At 46.8% G+C, this 15,972-nt stretch overlaps 1 protein-coding gene across 1 annotated transcript in view; it reads right to left on the bottom strand.

The window, feature by feature from the left end:
• Nucleotides 1-15,972, bottom strand: part of LAMA5 (laminin subunit alpha 5) — a 228,883-nt gene that overhangs the window by 21,361 nt on the left and 191,550 nt on the right. Inside the window, exons 53-64 of the mRNA XM_081196825.1 lie at nucleotides 15,414-15,610; nucleotides 12,667-12,783; nucleotides 11,753-11,907; nucleotides 9,969-10,110; nucleotides 8,508-8,610; nucleotides 8,100-8,213; nucleotides 7,225-7,404; nucleotides 5,638-5,780; nucleotides 4,268-4,453; nucleotides 3,794-3,930; nucleotides 3,367-3,520; nucleotides 105-238 (exon numbers count right to left, since the gene is read on the bottom strand). Of these exons, the coding sequence (XP_081052951.1) occupies nucleotides 105-238; nucleotides 3,367-3,520; nucleotides 3,794-3,930; nucleotides 4,268-4,453; nucleotides 5,638-5,780; nucleotides 7,225-7,404; nucleotides 8,100-8,213; nucleotides 8,508-8,610; nucleotides 9,969-10,110; nucleotides 11,753-11,907; nucleotides 12,667-12,783; nucleotides 15,414-15,610 (1,762 nt within the window). The remainder of the gene's footprint in view (nucleotides 1-104; nucleotides 239-3,366; nucleotides 3,521-3,793; nucleotides 3,931-4,267; nucleotides 4,454-5,637; nucleotides 5,781-7,224; nucleotides 7,405-8,099; nucleotides 8,214-8,507; nucleotides 8,611-9,968; nucleotides 10,111-11,752; nucleotides 11,908-12,666; nucleotides 12,784-15,413; nucleotides 15,611-15,972) is intronic.

Raw genomic sequence — 15,972 nt, 5'->3', positions numbered from 1 at the left:
TCTGCAAACCCCACCTCATTCCTCCCCTCGCACTGCCCCAGCAAGCCACCGTCAAAGCAAAGAGGAGCATGGGCTTGAGGTCCCTTGCTGCGGGCTCAGCTCACCTTGTGCACGGCCTCTGGGCGGCAGTGTCCAGGTGGAAGGTGCGCTGGAAGTTGTACAGGCTGACGACTTCTTCGTTGAGAGAATCCATCTCTATGCAGCCTTTGTAGTTAGGGTAGCGCAGGGGTGCCGGAGGCTGTGGGGAAGAGAGGAAGCGTCCAGGTTCACAGCCGGGATGGGCGCAACTCTTCTACAGTGGTACCTCGCAAGACGAATGCCTCGCAAGACAAAAAACTCGCTAGACGAAAGGTTTTTCCATTTTCGATTTGCCTCGCAAGACGAAATTTCCCTATGGGCTTGCTTCGCAAGACGAAAACGTCTCGCGGCTTTGTTTCCTTTGTCTAAAAACAAAGGCATGTTTTGTTTATAAAGTTAATTTATTTTCCCTTCAATTTTTGAACTGCTCTTTACAGTATGTGTGACTTTAAAGAGCAGTTAATAAACTGTTGTTGTACCAAATTTGGCTTTGTTTGGACTTTTTTTGACCATAGGAACGCATTAATTGATTTTCAATGCATTCCTATGGGATTTCGTGATTCGCAAGACGAAAAATTCGCTAGACGACAAAAATTGCGGAACGAATTAATTTCGTCTTGCGGGGCACCACTGTATTTCAATTTGGTGGGCTAAGCCAGCAGCCTCACCCAACCCCCTCTGGTACCTGGGTATTCCAGCTGCTCCTTGGCTGCCTCCATCTCTAAACCCTTTGTGATTCTGCACTCCCAACCTCCTCTTTCCACCCATAAGACTGTCTGCTGCACCAGGTTTCCCGTTTGCGTTTTTTCCTACGAACCTACAAAACCTGATCTTCATCCCAGGAGTAGATCCATCAGTAAGCATGCTGATTGGCCAGGCTTCTGCTACCAGTTACCATCAATGATGAGGTTGCTTGGGGGATATTATTACTTATATCCCACCGTGATAGGAATTTTGAGGTCTTAGATATATGGTAATGTTCATAAGCGTACCAACCAAGCACATACATAGATTAGCACAGGAAGACCGACCTGGAACTACCGTATTTTTTGCCCCATAGGACGCACTTTTCCCCCTCCAAAAATGAAGGAGAAATCTGTGTGTGTCCTATGGGGCGAATGCAGGCTTTCGCTGAAGTTTGGAGAGCGAGAGGGGTCGGTGCGCACCGACCCCTCTCGCTCTCCAGGCTTCAGGAAGCTATCAGCAAGCCTGGGGAGCCCGCGGGAGTTCTCGCAGGGCTCCCTAGGCTGCGTATAGCAGCCTGCTGCCCGAAGCGCGGGGCGTGCTGAAGCAGAGCGCCCCGCACTTCGGGCAGATATCCGCAGCCTAGGGAGCCCTGCAGGAGTATAGCAGCCTGCTGCCTGGAGCATGGGGCGTCCTCCGGAGTGCGCCCCGTGCTTCGCGCAGGTGTCCACAAGCCTTGCGAGCCCGGCGGGAGTTGCCGCCGGGCTTGCAAGGCTTGCGGATAGCAGCCTGTTCTGGGGGCTGGGGTTGGGGGAAGCTCGGGCTTCCCCCGCCCCAGCCCCGCGGCTGGGGGGGGGGAATAATTTTTTTTATTCATTTCCTCCCCAAAAACGGAGGTGCATCCTATGGGCCAGTGCGTCCTATAGGGCGAAAAATACGGTGTTTTGATTCCTAAACTGAGCAAATGTTTTCTCTGCAAGGTCAAAGTGGGAAACCTCCCCATTGTCTCTTTCCTCACAAATCCTGTCTTAAGGGCACATTTAAGATATGAATAGGGTGTGAGCCTGTGATCTGGCCCAGGAACTAAGTATTTATCATTACAAAAGACTAGCCAGGCTCCCCAGGAAATCCAATCAAATAACCTGCCAGTCAGGAGATAAACAACATTCAAAATTTCTGTTTTAGACCGCCTTTTTGTGGTGTAGGTATGATGTATCTGAGGGGTGGTCTTAGGTTACACCCCTTCTGTGATGTATGTATGATGTTTCTGGGGGTGGTCTTGATCTACAGGGTGGCAATTTCAAAAGTCTTTATAAGGCCTTGCACGCCATTTTTCTGGGTTCCTCCTACTCTCCTGCGGGTGAGGGGAGCACCCTGTTGCAACAGATCAATAAAGATCAAGCTTACTAGCTGCTTTGCTTCTCAATATTCTCTGGTTGGCCTCTGTTATTCTCTCCTACCAATAGGGTAGGACTTTATATGGGCTCTTGGATACCCCATAAGGGAAAAGGGCAATTTTTGTTTACACCACCACCTTCCCTTCCAAAGGAGCACAGCATGGCAAACACGTCAGGCATAGAGTTGCAGAGTTGGGAGGGACCCCGAGAGTCATCTAGCTTAACTCTCTCCAGTACAGGAATCTGTGAGGATACCCAGAGCTCACAGGGTTAACAGCTCAAGGGAAATGACGTCCTGTGACTGGGGTGTGTTCTCATCTTTGTTATGTGAACGTTTTTACTTTCTGTTTTGGCTGCAACAGGAGAAGCATCATGTCTTCGCTCTCTCCTGGCTGACTTTGTTTGTTTTGCTGCCGTACAATAAAGCTTCGTAGAATAGAAGCTGTTGTAGAGAGTTTTACTGCATGGCTGAGATTCCTTCCACACAGGCACATTGCAGCACAAGATACTCTGCTGAAGCTGGGAGAAGCAGGTTGCCACAGTGGAAGCAGACTGGATGCCACAACAGTCCCGCTGTTTGCAGCCTTGACGGACTCTCAACAGAACAGAATCACAACTAAAGAATCCCTGACAGGTGGCCATTCAACACGTTTAAAACCCCCAAACAAAGGAGGTCTTAAAACATTTTTAAAGCATTATACAAACAGTTAAAAGCATTCTCTCAGGCAGTGCTTTCAGGCTGCTAGAAACAGTATCTTACAGCCATCGTATGCAACCCCTCAAGATTTATTAATAACACGTGCCAAGCTGACTGTGTTATTAGCTGAAATATGAATTTATCTGGGAAGCAAGCCATACATTGTAGGGGGGAGTCTTTGCATCATTTAATCAATCTGTGCTGGAAATTAGGGGCATTTCATGCTTTCTATCAGGAAAACATTAACTTTCCTATAAAAGGCAACAGAGTGTTCCCTGTGGAGTGTTGCACACATTTAAAACAGGTGTTTTGAAATACACCTGGCTATGTGCTTAGTATTGCTCAATGAAGGTCCCTGCTGAAAATGCCATGTGCAACAGTAAAGGCTTGCCTGACCCAAACCACAAATGGCTGCTACTGGGTGTTGGTGTTCTGGTGTTACAATAACAGCAGAAAGAGCATCACCACTCCATGCCCCCCTCCACTACTAGCCTGGCCAGCCCATCTCACCGTGAAACTGGAGGGGTAGCCGCCCACGTACAAGACCACGTTGTGGGGCTTGAAGTTGAACAGTCCCTGCTCTCCTTTGGCAACACTGTCGCCTTTTGTCTCGTGCAACGTTTGCTTCTCCACCGTCACAGACATGTGCCCGTACTGCAAAATCCTGCAAGGAAGGATGGAAGGAGATAGGCTGAACAATGCAAAGAGCAGAGGCTAAATAAAACGGGCACAAAGGACACTTGTCAGGCCTCCCAGGGGAACAGCTCTGAATCCTAAACGTCAGAGCAATGTCTTTTATTTCCCAAACAGAAATGATTGGCCCATGTCTTCTTACCCAACAAGCAATGTCCCACATTCTAAACAAAGAAATAGTATTAGAATGTTCTCTCTTTCTCTTTCCCACACATTCTTTTCTCCCACCTCCTCCCTTCCATACCTGTTGATGCTGACTGCTGCAAATTGCTCTCCAATTTCTTCGTCAACAGATAAATGTGTTGGTTCCTCATCCCCCAGTCTGTAGACCCATTGCACCTTGCGGTCTTTCAGGATGACGCCCATGTAGTCACCAGTGCCCTGGATATGCACGGTACAAGCACAAGTCACCAGGAATGCTTGACATCTCCTTGCCAAGGCCATCCCTTGGGCAACTCTCTTGGTGCTGGTTAGCCAGCTTTGGATGTACAAACTCAAGAGTTTGCACAGCTTGCTGCTCACCTTAATCATGTCAACATACTTGGTATCGTATACCCAATGTGGCTCCGTGCCAAAAAAATGGCTTTTTATCTGCATGCAGCACAGACACACTGTTATCAAGCAGTGACGTCAGCATGCAAAGATGTTGTGCAATTGCTCTCCCCAACCCCAATGCCATGCTTCTCATATTCTCTCTCACAGAAGCAAATGTACTTACATTCCTGTGCCCCAGGTACAACACAAAGCGCCCTGGGTCATCTCCATTTTGACGCCTCTGCCTCGGTTTGGGCTCTGGGTTCTGGATGTAGAATTTGAGGGAAGTGTAGGCAGCCAAATCCTGAAGGTTGCTGGGAGTCCGGATCTGCACACCTGAAGTTCCATTGAACTTCACTGGGACTTTGATCTAGAAGCCAAGAAATCAAACCAACAGAGGCTGACATTGTCTCTGAGGAAGGGATCTGAAAGGTAGAATCTGTTGCACTTGAAATATTCAGCTAAGTTTCACTCAGAGGAGACCTACTGAAATTAATGAACATGATGACTCAGTAAGGCCCATTCAGGCCCAAACGTAAGGTCTACTATTGATGAAAACTTCCATTGACTACAACTCCTATCTCCGTCTTTAAAAACCTTCACTGCATAAACTTCTTGCACTGAATGCCTGGCCATCCTGATAGGTTCAAAGCTTCTCCTGGTGGCTGGAATAAAAACTGTTTGGGGAAGGGATAGGTCAGTTGGCAGAGCATGAGACACTTAAGCTGAGGTTCCAGCCCCACATCAGGTGAAAGATTCCTGCACTGCAGGAGATTCGCCAAATGAGCCTCGTGGTCCCTGCCAATTCTTTAAGTCAAATCCTTCACTGGCCCTGCAAAGAGCTGTTCTCTCATTTCTGGCTGAATGTTTTAAAATATCCAAGGACTGTTACAAGACACAAATGTGGAAACCCATGGCCCTCCAGATGACATTGGGCTCCAACTCTCCCATCAGACCCCATCAAAAACATGGCCAGTGGTCAGAGCTGATGGCAGCCACAGACTGCCAAACCCAGAGGGCCACAAGCTTCCTATTCCTGGCCAGTGAACCTACTTGGGCGCAAGGCAACATCTAAGCCAAGCTGGAACCTTCTCTCATGGGTTTCTGGAACAAGGTAGGTAAAGGTAAAGCGACCCCTGACCATTAGGTCCAGTCGTGGCTGACTCTGGGGTTGCGGCGCTCATCTCGCTTTACTGGCTGAGGGAGCCGGCATACAGCTTCCGGGTCATGTGGCCAGCATGACTAAGCCGCTTCTGGCAAACCAGAGCAGCGCACGGAGACGCTGTTTACCTTCCCGCTGGAGCGGTACCTATTTATCTACTTGCACTTTGACGTGCTTTCGAACTGCTAGGTTGGCAGGAGCAGGGACCGAGCAACGGGAGCTCACCCCGTCGCGGGGATTTGAACCGCCGACCTTCTGATCGGCAAGTCCTAGGCTCTGTGGTTTAACCCACAGCGCCACCCCGTCCTCTACAAGGTAGAGGTTTGCTTTTGAGCCCTGGAGTAGAAGCAAAGAGACTTATTGGCTGTCTCTCTAACTCTCTGTGTCTGTACCTTACTGACGGCATTCCGGGCCAGCGAGATCAGCTGGCGCACCCGCAGGATGTTGTCTGAAACGGTTGCGTTGTGGCTCCTTCTGTTCTCTAGACTGCTCAGCTTTCCCAGGAGCAACGGGAGGGTGCTCTCAAGGCTTGAGACTGGAAGGCAGGAAAGAAAACAAACTCAATGGGACAGCATGAGCTAGAGAACAGGCACAGGACCGATGGCTGAGAGTAGAAAGGGAGTTCAAAGAAGGAGTAGACACATTTCTGGGAAGCAGGATATCGACACCTGAAAAGTAGGACCAACATAAGAACAGCCTGCTGCCTCACCTCAAAAAAAGGACTGTAGCTTGCAAGCTTGCTGAGCTCTTGCTGAGCTACCACTCTCAGCTTAATAGTAATAGTAATAATAATTTATTATTTGTACTCCACCCGTCTGGCTGGGTTTCCCCAGCCACTCTGGGCAGTTTCCAACAAAGATTAAAAATACATTAAAGTGTCACACATTAAAAATTCCCCTGAATTCAGATGTCTTCTAAATGTCAAGTAGTTGTTTATCTCTTTGGCATCTGATGGGAGGGCGTTCCACAGGGCGGGTGCCACCACCGAGAAGGCCCTCTGCCTGGTTCCCTGTAACTTGGCTTCTCGCAGTGAGGGAACCGCCAGAAGGCCCTCGACGCTGGACCTCAGTGTCCGGGCAGAACGATGGGGGTGGAGACGCTCCTTCAGGTATACTGGGCCGAGGCCGTTTAGGGCTTTAAAGGTCAACACCAACACTTTGAATTGAACTGAATTTGAATTGTGAACCTGAACTGCACATGCTTGTCTTATGCTTATAATTCAGGAGCTGAAGTAGAAAGTTCTATCTTTGGAATTTTGACTGTCCAAACTGTCTTAAGTTCAGTGATAGCTGCTCTCCTGGCACAATGATCTTAAAAGCAACCATGTCAGACTGTAAAAAGCAGACACAACCTCGCACAACACTGCAACCCCTTTTGCAAGCTCTCCTACTGCCATTTTTATTCCGGTCCTCTCTTAAACAAGATCCCCATTGAAGTGTCAGGTCATTGCCACAGAGGCAACTGCAGAAAAATTACTGATTTCATTCCTGGCTATAGACTCAGATTAATTATGTGTTCTGACAATCTGATTGCCTGTCCCAGTAGTCACCGACATATAATAAAGCAGGGCATAAGAGAAGCTGAAATTATTTACTGACTGGGAGAAAGAATATAACAGGTGGTTAATTACCTAAATGGCCGATGTCGAAAGGCCAGAAGGCAAAAAAGAGAACAATTTATTATATTTTTTTCACTTTAGCACTCTGCCAGAAAAAGGATTAATGGCATAAGACACACAGAATTACAAATCAAGTACAAACAGTGGAACGGACAATGTGAAAAAGTATACAGTAGGTAAGAAATGAAAGGAGCCTATTTGGCCTGTCACATTGGACATTGAACAGAAAAGCAAATAGCAATAGTTAGAAATTCGTTCAGTTTGCTTTTCAATGGAGCCAAAGCATTTTGATCGTCTTCAAACCAGTCTCCACCTCACCCCCGAAAGAGTACAGATATATTTAAACATGACTGTTATGTACCTGTGTTCCTGGCATCACGAACAGCTTGATTTAAATCGTTGCTTTTAAGGTCCCCATATTGCTCCTTCCATTCATCAAGATTCTTCTTCATATCGCTCAGTCTACCTTCCATCCTAGCCACTGTCTCACTAGCCTCTGCAGCAGCGTCTTTCGCACTCTGGATTGCCTCTGAGGTGCCATCTTGCAAAGGAAAGAAGGTAAGTTGTAACCAAAGACAAGAGAAGGGAAGTTTTTAATGCTGAAGTTCTTAATGTTTAATGTATGTGTTCTATATGTTAATAAACTATTTTAATAAGGGGGAAAAATGAAGTTTTTAACGTTTAGGGAAGTTTTTCATTTATTCTGTTTTTAATGCTCTGTTGAAAGCCACCCAGAGTGGCTGGGGAAACCCAGCCAGATGGGTGGGGTAGAAATAATAAATAATAAATTCTTAATTATTAAAGAAGATAAGCCACAAACATCTGCACCAGCGCAGATTCATTTCAGCTTAAGAAGAGCAAATATATGAGTTGGCAAGCATTGCGTGGAAGAAGCCCACAGACTATTTCTGTGTCACACTAATGATAATAATAAATTCTGTTTCATTTAAACCGTTTGGTTAGGGTGGGGAATCATCAGACAGACGCCGGGATTTGGTTAATTTTGTAATTTCAGTGTTGTATCGTAAGGATATAAAGCAAAGGGCCTTGAATCAAGCACTGCTTGGCTTTGGGTGGTGGAACCTGGAACATGCATGCTCTAAAGTGACACGGATTTGCTAACATGTGCAGAACAATTAATGCTAACAGCAGGAGGCTGCAGTGGGTTAGAGCGCCCAGAATGTTAAGAGGAGACTTCACAGGGGCGTTTATGAAGGGACTGAAACCTGGACAAACCTTGGACCGTGTCCAGAGTGCTCTTCACCGACTGCAGCTGTTTCAGAAGTTGCTCCTTCTTTGTTTGCATGCCAGCCAATCTGTCCTTGGCTGCCTGTAGTGCTCCCTTGATGTCTTGGATGAAAATAAACAAAGTCGCAGGGTTACAGATCTACAAATCAGGGTTGCTGAAACGAGGTGTCTCTACTCAGTTGTGCTATGGAAAAGGCCTGGTACAAATGAATCTTTGGGTCATGGACTTTTAAGTATAGGAACGTAGGAAGCTGCCTTTTGCCTCTTCAGACCATCAGTCCATTTAGCTCAGTTCTGGCAACACTGATTGGCAACAGCAGTCCAGGGTTTCAGACAAGAGGACAATAACTTCAATTTGTTATTGGTCAGTAAAGGGTCTGCTGATTTTTCTCTTACCTCCACTGAGCCTCCTCTGCTCCCTCTTCACAGCTTCTCCTAAGGCAGTACTGTTCTTCTTCATCTCTTTTGACACGGCCCCAAGATCATCTAAGATGACACTCTGCAAGCACAGAAGACAACTGTTCACACCTTACCTGCCAAATAACCCACAGAACATCTGGAACCCTCGGCTCACCTCTGGCAGCTCTAACTTCCATTGGACTTCCCCTCACGGACCCTGGTCCATTTCCTCCCTGGTCCATGTCCTCACTATACCACTAGTCCCTAAGAGGTAAAGGTAAAGGACCCCTGGAGGGTTAAGTCCAGTCTAAGGCAACTCTGGGGTTGCAGCGCTCATCTCACTTTCAGGCCGAGGGAGATGCCGTTTGCCCACAGACAGCTTTCTGGGTCATGTGGCCAGCATGACTAAGCCGCATCTGGCACAACGGAACACCATGATGGAAACCAGAGTGCATGGAAAGGTCGTTTATGTTAAGTTGTGGATGAACATATCAGACTACACAGCGATTCTTCAAACAGCTCTTGTTTATTCACAGGCCAGAACAGAACTGAACTGAAGGGTTCAGCTAGCCTGCTTATATAGAGCTCCATTACAACGCAACTGTAACTATCCAATCACTGAACGACACTTTCACTCCCTTATTTGCATATATGGACCTGAGTGAAAACTATCTACAGTATCCCCCTGCTGGCCCAGGGTGAGAACTTCAGTACATAACAGTTTACCCTCCTGCCACAGCGGTACTTATTTATCTACTTCCACTTTGACATGCTTTCAAACGACTAGGTTGGCAGGAGCTGGGACAGAGCAACGGGAGCTCACCCTGTCATGGGGATTCGAACTGCCGACCTTCTGATCGGCAAGCGCAAGAGGCTCAGTGGTTTAGACCACAGCGCCACCCACGTCCCACACAAGTCTCTAACCTCTACACATGTTTGCAAAAAGGACAGAATCCCTGTCACTGAGTGGCTGGTAGTTCTGCTAACTAAACTGAATGGAGCATTTCAAGCCCAATTCAATGTATTTATTGGTTAATGCAGCTGCATGATTTCCTTGCATGATCTGGCTTTCCAGGCTAGGGCTAAGTGTATCCGCAAAGCTCAGAAGAGTACATAAACAGGCAGGAGCATGCCGGCTGCCAACAGCCCTCCCCTGGCAAGAGATGTCAGTTTGCCAGGTTCTTTTTCCCTTTGCCTGCCAACAAGCTCTGCAAACACAGCCGTCTGACTGCAAGGCATCTGGGGAAAGGGAGCAAATCACATGAAAAGGTGCCAGTCCTCCTCGCCAGTCGCAGCTGCTGCACGAGCGAGCCTGGAACAGTCTTGGTTAAGCAGGTAAGCACAGAGCAGATGAGTGAAGGTGCCCTGTGTTCTCTGACACCAGTGTCCTTGCAAGTGCGCCAGCTGCAGCCAAGATTTCTTATGTCTGCTGGGGGGTGGGGAATAAGAGACTCATACCATCAAAGCTTCGCCGGCAGCATTATGAGCTTCATTGGCTGCTCGCTCCGCATTCCCCACTGCTTCAATGATGCTGGCGTAGGCGTTGGAGGCATTGACTGCCCGCTGGATGAATCCATCCTGGTTCGTGCCATGGATGATGCTGTTTTCGGAGAACAAATATGTAAATGGGAGGATGTCTGCCATTAGCCCCGCAGCCAAAGTCCACCTGCCGCATCAAGGCTGAGTGGTTCAAAGGCACTGTGGTCTGAAGTCCTGTCTACAGCCCTGGCCAGAGAACAGGTTAGCATCTTCAAACGTGGCAGGATGGAACTTCCTGAAGGCCATTTCCATTCTCGTAGAACTGCTGCCTTTAAAGCAGGGCTGAGGAACCCCACAACCCTCCATACATTGTTGGACTTCAACTCACACCAGCCTTAGCTAACACGGTCGGTGATCAGGGATGAAGGGAGCTGCCCTTCAGATGTGGCTGGACTACAACAGGTGTCCCAACCTTGCTTTGCAGAACTACCAGGCTGGCTGCTAGATATGGGAGGCCATGAAACTTCTCATTCTTCCTTTACATTCAGTATTATGAAAGAGAGGGAAAACGAAGGGCTACAGAAAACGCAGGACGCCAGTAGTTTTGATATCAACCACATTGAGAATTGCAAAATATAACCTGGACATGCAGGATCAGGTAGCTGCTACAGAACTGGGAACATCTCTGGATAGCTCAGTTGGTTAGAGCACGGTGCTGATAACTGCAAAGTTGCAGGTTTGATCCCCATATGGGACAGTTGCATATTCCTGCATCTCAGGGGTTGGACTTGATAAACCTCAGAGTCCCTTCCAACTCTACAATTCTATGATCTCAGGACTCTGTTTATTTTTTAACAAATCCTCAACTGAAGTGCTGAGATTATTTCCTTTAAATACCCAGAAAGAAAATAACTCATTACATGGTGAAGAATGGAGAGATTTAAGGGCCTCCTATATAAACTACCAAGTTACGGGGCAGGTAGAGATGCGGCCACAACCAACCTTAAATTGTGTTTCTGCTTGTTCCTTGGGCAAGGAAGGCTTGCTGTCAGTGCTGATCAGCTGATTGGCACTGGCAGTACGCCCTGGATGGATTGGCCGTGCTACGGGGAGCTCCCAGCTGGGGACTTTGTAGTCCAGCCAATCCCTGCACAGAGCAGGCTTTCTGTATGTACCAATCAGCTAATCGGCACTTACAGCAAACGTTGCTGGGATTGGGTCTTGCTACTAATGCAAATCAAGAACGTTCCTTCTGCAGGCACCCACAAAGGAAGAAAATCAATAAGTGACTAACAGGTGGGCAGCCCCTGTCAAAATGGCCCGTTTGCCAGATCCTTTCCCTACTCCTGATGTAAAGGTAGAAAGAACACCTCTACTTTTGAAAAACGAACACATATAAAGCTCAACTGTTGCCACACGGGTAATCAGGCATGGTATCACTTTTTCATATAATGCAAACAAATCTAGGTAATACCGTATTTTTCCATTTATAAGACAATGTTTTTTTATTAGGCAGGTGGGTGATTTTTGGCAATCCCCCCCAAGCTTAACAGCTCTGGGCAATCTCCCCCCATTTCCTTAATTTGAAGTCCCCCCAAAATAGGGGTCATCTTATATACGGGAGCGTGTTAAACACAGAAAAATACGGTATACAGTATAAGCAAGTACTCTTAATCAACGTTATTAGGAGACTCCCAGCACAGAAGTCCATTTGAGCTAGGAAATGAGAGCTCAAGGCCCAGCAACAAAGGAGGAGCCCTTACCTGGACAAGTTTCTTGCTAGCTCATCCAGAAGCTTTGCATGCTCTTCAGCTGCCTCAACGACTGGGATCTTGGTGCTAGCGAGAGAGTACTCCTTTGCCTTCTCTGACAAGGGGTATCTGGCACCATCCAGCTGGGCTGCTAACTTCTCAGATTCCTACAGGATAACAAGGGGCGTTGGCCAGCATTCATTAACCTTGCAAGTCCTGCTTCTCCAATTCCTTCTTTCTCTAGCAGGAGATGGATTTCAGTAGGACTGGAGACATTTTTTTTTGCACTATCAAACATCTGAATGACCTCCTCCACTCTGCTTGTTTTCAGTAAAAAAAACAAACAACCCACTGTGTGCAAATGGGTTTCACAGGGTGCATTGATGATATACCACTATTTTATCTTTCCAGGTGTTCTCCAGATGGTATCTAGAAACTGTTCAAAAACATTACACACAAAACAAACAAACAAACAAACAAACAAACAAACAAACAAACAAACTGGAATGCCTCGCTGGAGGCTAAGGTGTAAAAAACCCCAGCTTGCTGGAGCTATGTGGAAACTTAAGGACTCCTATAAAGGATATCCAAACATGAAGAATTTGACACACTGCTGAACTGTGCAGGCAAGAGTAACCTGTTCGTCACAACCCAAAGGGAAAAAGTAGGGAATTGGAGCTGGCTGAGATTGCCACAAGAGGCAATCATCATTTTAGGAACAAAGTTTGTCCTGTAGTTCTTAAGAGGGCAGACACCATGTTGGAATCAGAGGATGTCTGCTCTTATTCTTCTGTCTGCTGCAACACATTCATCCTCTCTGTCCTGTTTGCTTCCTCTTCTCAGCCTAGCAAGCAGCAGCATCTTGAATCTCCTGTCTACACACACCTTTCAGACTTGCTGGGAACCTCAAGTTTTGCACCACTCACCTCCTTGGCATTTTCTATTATCTGCAGGAAATCAGAGACCTGGGCAAGGGAATCTTCAGCCATGCGCAAGGTATCCCGGACAAGGCCAAACTGTTCTTGCAGTTCCTTGCTCTTTTGCTGTAATATATAGATAGCCCCATAACATTGACTGCTACAGCTTAACTTTAAAATCCAGAATCATTTTAACTCTTTCCTAAGGTTCTCATCACATGGCATAGAGTGGTTGTATAATGGCACACACTTCCCAGATTATCATGGATGCTTTAGCTGAGATCCCTGCATTGCAGGACATTAGACTGGATGGCCCTTGGGGTCCATTCCAGCTCTGCAATTCCATGATTTTCACCCCCTTGTTTCAGGATGCAGAACCAGCCTAGCCCCAGAACACCTTTCATCTCAAGTCCCTACACTCAATTGATGCATAATGCAGTCTTCCTTGGAAATGTCATGAGCCAAGAGTTTCCACCACCAAACTGGCACATCTATTTGTTCGCAATTAACAGAGGTCACATAAAACTTCCATGAGCATGGTGGCAAACAGACACAGTTAATTTCCTCTAATGTGCCGCCTGTGCCATTTCAGGCCTGTGGCAGTCCTTAGAATGTTGTAAGAAAATGGCGCCAGATAATTTGAATCTCAATTTGCACCTGACCTACAGTTTCTTCACTCGAATCACATTTTTAAAACAGATTTTCTCTCCTACGAGGGGGGAAATTGCATTTGCACGTCCTGACAAGTCTCTCTCTCACTTGCTGAATTACCTGTGAGATGGCCAAGTCGCCTCGGAGTGCTAACCTCAAAACATTAAAAACTAGCACCATGGAGTCATGACTTTTAAAAGACACGGCAAGCAGAAATCCAATCTGCATTTGGAAAGCCAACTGAGGAGCCTCAGGAAGCAAAGTTACACTTTGCTGGTGCAGACAGAGATCCATTGAGCTGCTAAACAGGGTGGATTTGATTTAAATCAAATCAATTTAAATCACTAGTCAGTAAGCCTTGATTTAAATCACTAGTCAGTAAGCCTTGATTTATTTTTTATTTTTTTTACAGAAAGACTCATTCTTGCTGGTATAATCTTAACCAGATGAAGGTTTCATTTTTGGATTAATAAATTTTCAGAGTCACTTTTACAGTTATATAAAAAATTACTGATTTGGTTATACTATTAGAAATACATAAACAGATAATTATGTAATTATTGTGAGGCTTAATAAATTAACTGTTTATATTTGGACAACTTTTCTGTTGCATTTTATTGGAAGGAGAAAAATAATCATTTCCTGAATAACAATTTAAACAATTTATTTAACTAAAAGAATAACATTATAGCATATGTATCCAAGTTTGTTAACTGATGTTGTTAAACTTTTTTAAAAATAAAAACTTCAACTGAGTTTTAGCACACATGAAAAACTTAAATCCTCATTTCCTGATGAATAGCCTTTGGACTATAATGTAACTTAAACAGAAAACTATATTTAGAAATATTTTTCCTCCAAAAGCACTTTATTTTAAAAATCCGATTTAAATTTTAAAAAATCCAATTTAAATTTTAAAAATCTGATTCAAATAAAAAAAACCTGATTTATTTTATTTTATTTTAAATCATTGATTTTTATCCACCCTGCTGCTAAGTCATGGTGTGATTCAAAGAAAGGCATTATGACAGACTGGGAGGGGAGGAAACAAAAATCTACTGACAGCATTATCCCTCTGCCTTTTGAAAACTACCGTATTTTTCGCCCTATAAGACGCACTTTTTCCCCTCCAAAAATGAAGGGGAAATGTGTGTGCGTCTTATGGGGCGAATGCAGGCTTTCGCTGAAGCCTGGAGAGCGAGGGGGGTCGGTACGCACCGACCCCTCTCGCTCTCCAGGCTTCAGGAAGCTCTCCGCTAGCTGTGGGAGACCCAGCTCTCCCAGGGCTAGCGGAGACCTTGCCGGCACCCAGAAACTTGGGGCACGCCGAGCTCCGCACGCCCCAAGCTTCGGGATTAGTGCAGTGCTCCGCTAGCCCTGGGAGAGCCGCGCGGCTCTCCCACGGCTAGCGGAGACCTTGCCGGCACCCAGAAACTTGGGGCGCGCTGAGCTCCGCACGCCCCAAGCTTCTGGATTAGCGCAGCGCTCCGCTAGCCCTGGGAGAGCCGCGCGGCTTTCCCAGGGCTAGCGGACTGCTTGCCGGCACCCAGAAGCTTGGGGCGCGCTGAGCTCCGCATGCCCCAAGCTTCGGGATTAGCGCAATGGTCCGCTAGCCCTGGGAGAGCCGCGCGGCTCTCCCACGGCTAGCGGAGACCTTGCCGGCACGCAGAAGCTTGGGGCGCGCTGAGCTCCGCACGCCCCAAGCTTCGGGATTAGCGCAGCGCACCTGGGGAAAAAAAAAATTCCTTTATTTCCCCCCCAAAAAAACTAGGTGCGTCCTATGGGCCGGTGCGTCTTATGGGGCGAAAAATACGGTATGTGTTTTCTCTATTTGCTGAAAGAATTCCCAAATCTGCTAGCCCTCTTTTGCAGCCTGAAAATGGAACCTGTGGATGCAGTACAGCATTTTTAATCCAGTACTGAAAGGCGCATTTGGTTGTCACAGGCTGAGTATGGGCAAAGGACAGGGTCTCCCCTGCAGTGGTTTCCCACTGAGTGGCTTATCAATGAGTCCCTTTCTGCCACCAATGCTAGAATACAGAACCCCCTTGTATGTGGCAGTCCCTCTGAAATTCCCTCTGGCACTTCCGGCTCCCTCCTCGTACCTGGGTTTCCTCCAGGTGATTACGATTTAGGCTGTTGAGGTCCTCCGTCTGACGGGTTTTATTCACAGCTTCGTTCAGAGCATCTCGCAGGTCCATCAGTTCTGAACTGTACTGATCCAGCTGGCCGTTGATTTGGTTCAGCAGTTCTTGGTTGGACTCCAACTTGTTGAAGAGCTCGGTTTTCACCCGGTCCAGCACTGACAGAACAAGAGCTCAAAAAGTTAAAACTGTTCAGTGTCTACTAGTTTTGCACAGGCCACAGCAGAGAAAGAGGGAAGGCACCGCGGGTGCTGTTTAAAGTACTGAGCTGTTAAAATGAAAAGAAATTGTGGAGCTCCAAAAGGACCACTCCAAACTGAGTGGGTGCAGGGATTGGCGTGCAAAGCCACAGACAATTTGGGACTATGAACCTTAACAGGTCATCTCATCACCTAGAATTAGATACACTTTCAGGTGCCATCCTATTAGGAGGCCTGTGTTGGAATCTCCGCTACGATTGAGCTGATAAAGCTCATCTTTATGCGCTCTACGTGGGGCTACCTTTGAAGGTGACTCAGAA

This window comes from Podarcis bocagei (assembly GCF_964188305.1).
Source record: "Podarcis bocagei genome assembly, chromosome: 5".
Taxonomy (NCBI): Eukaryota; Metazoa; Chordata; class Lepidosauria; order Squamata; family Lacertidae; genus Podarcis; species Podarcis bocagei.
This window is presented reverse-complemented; position numbering and strand designations above follow the sequence as displayed.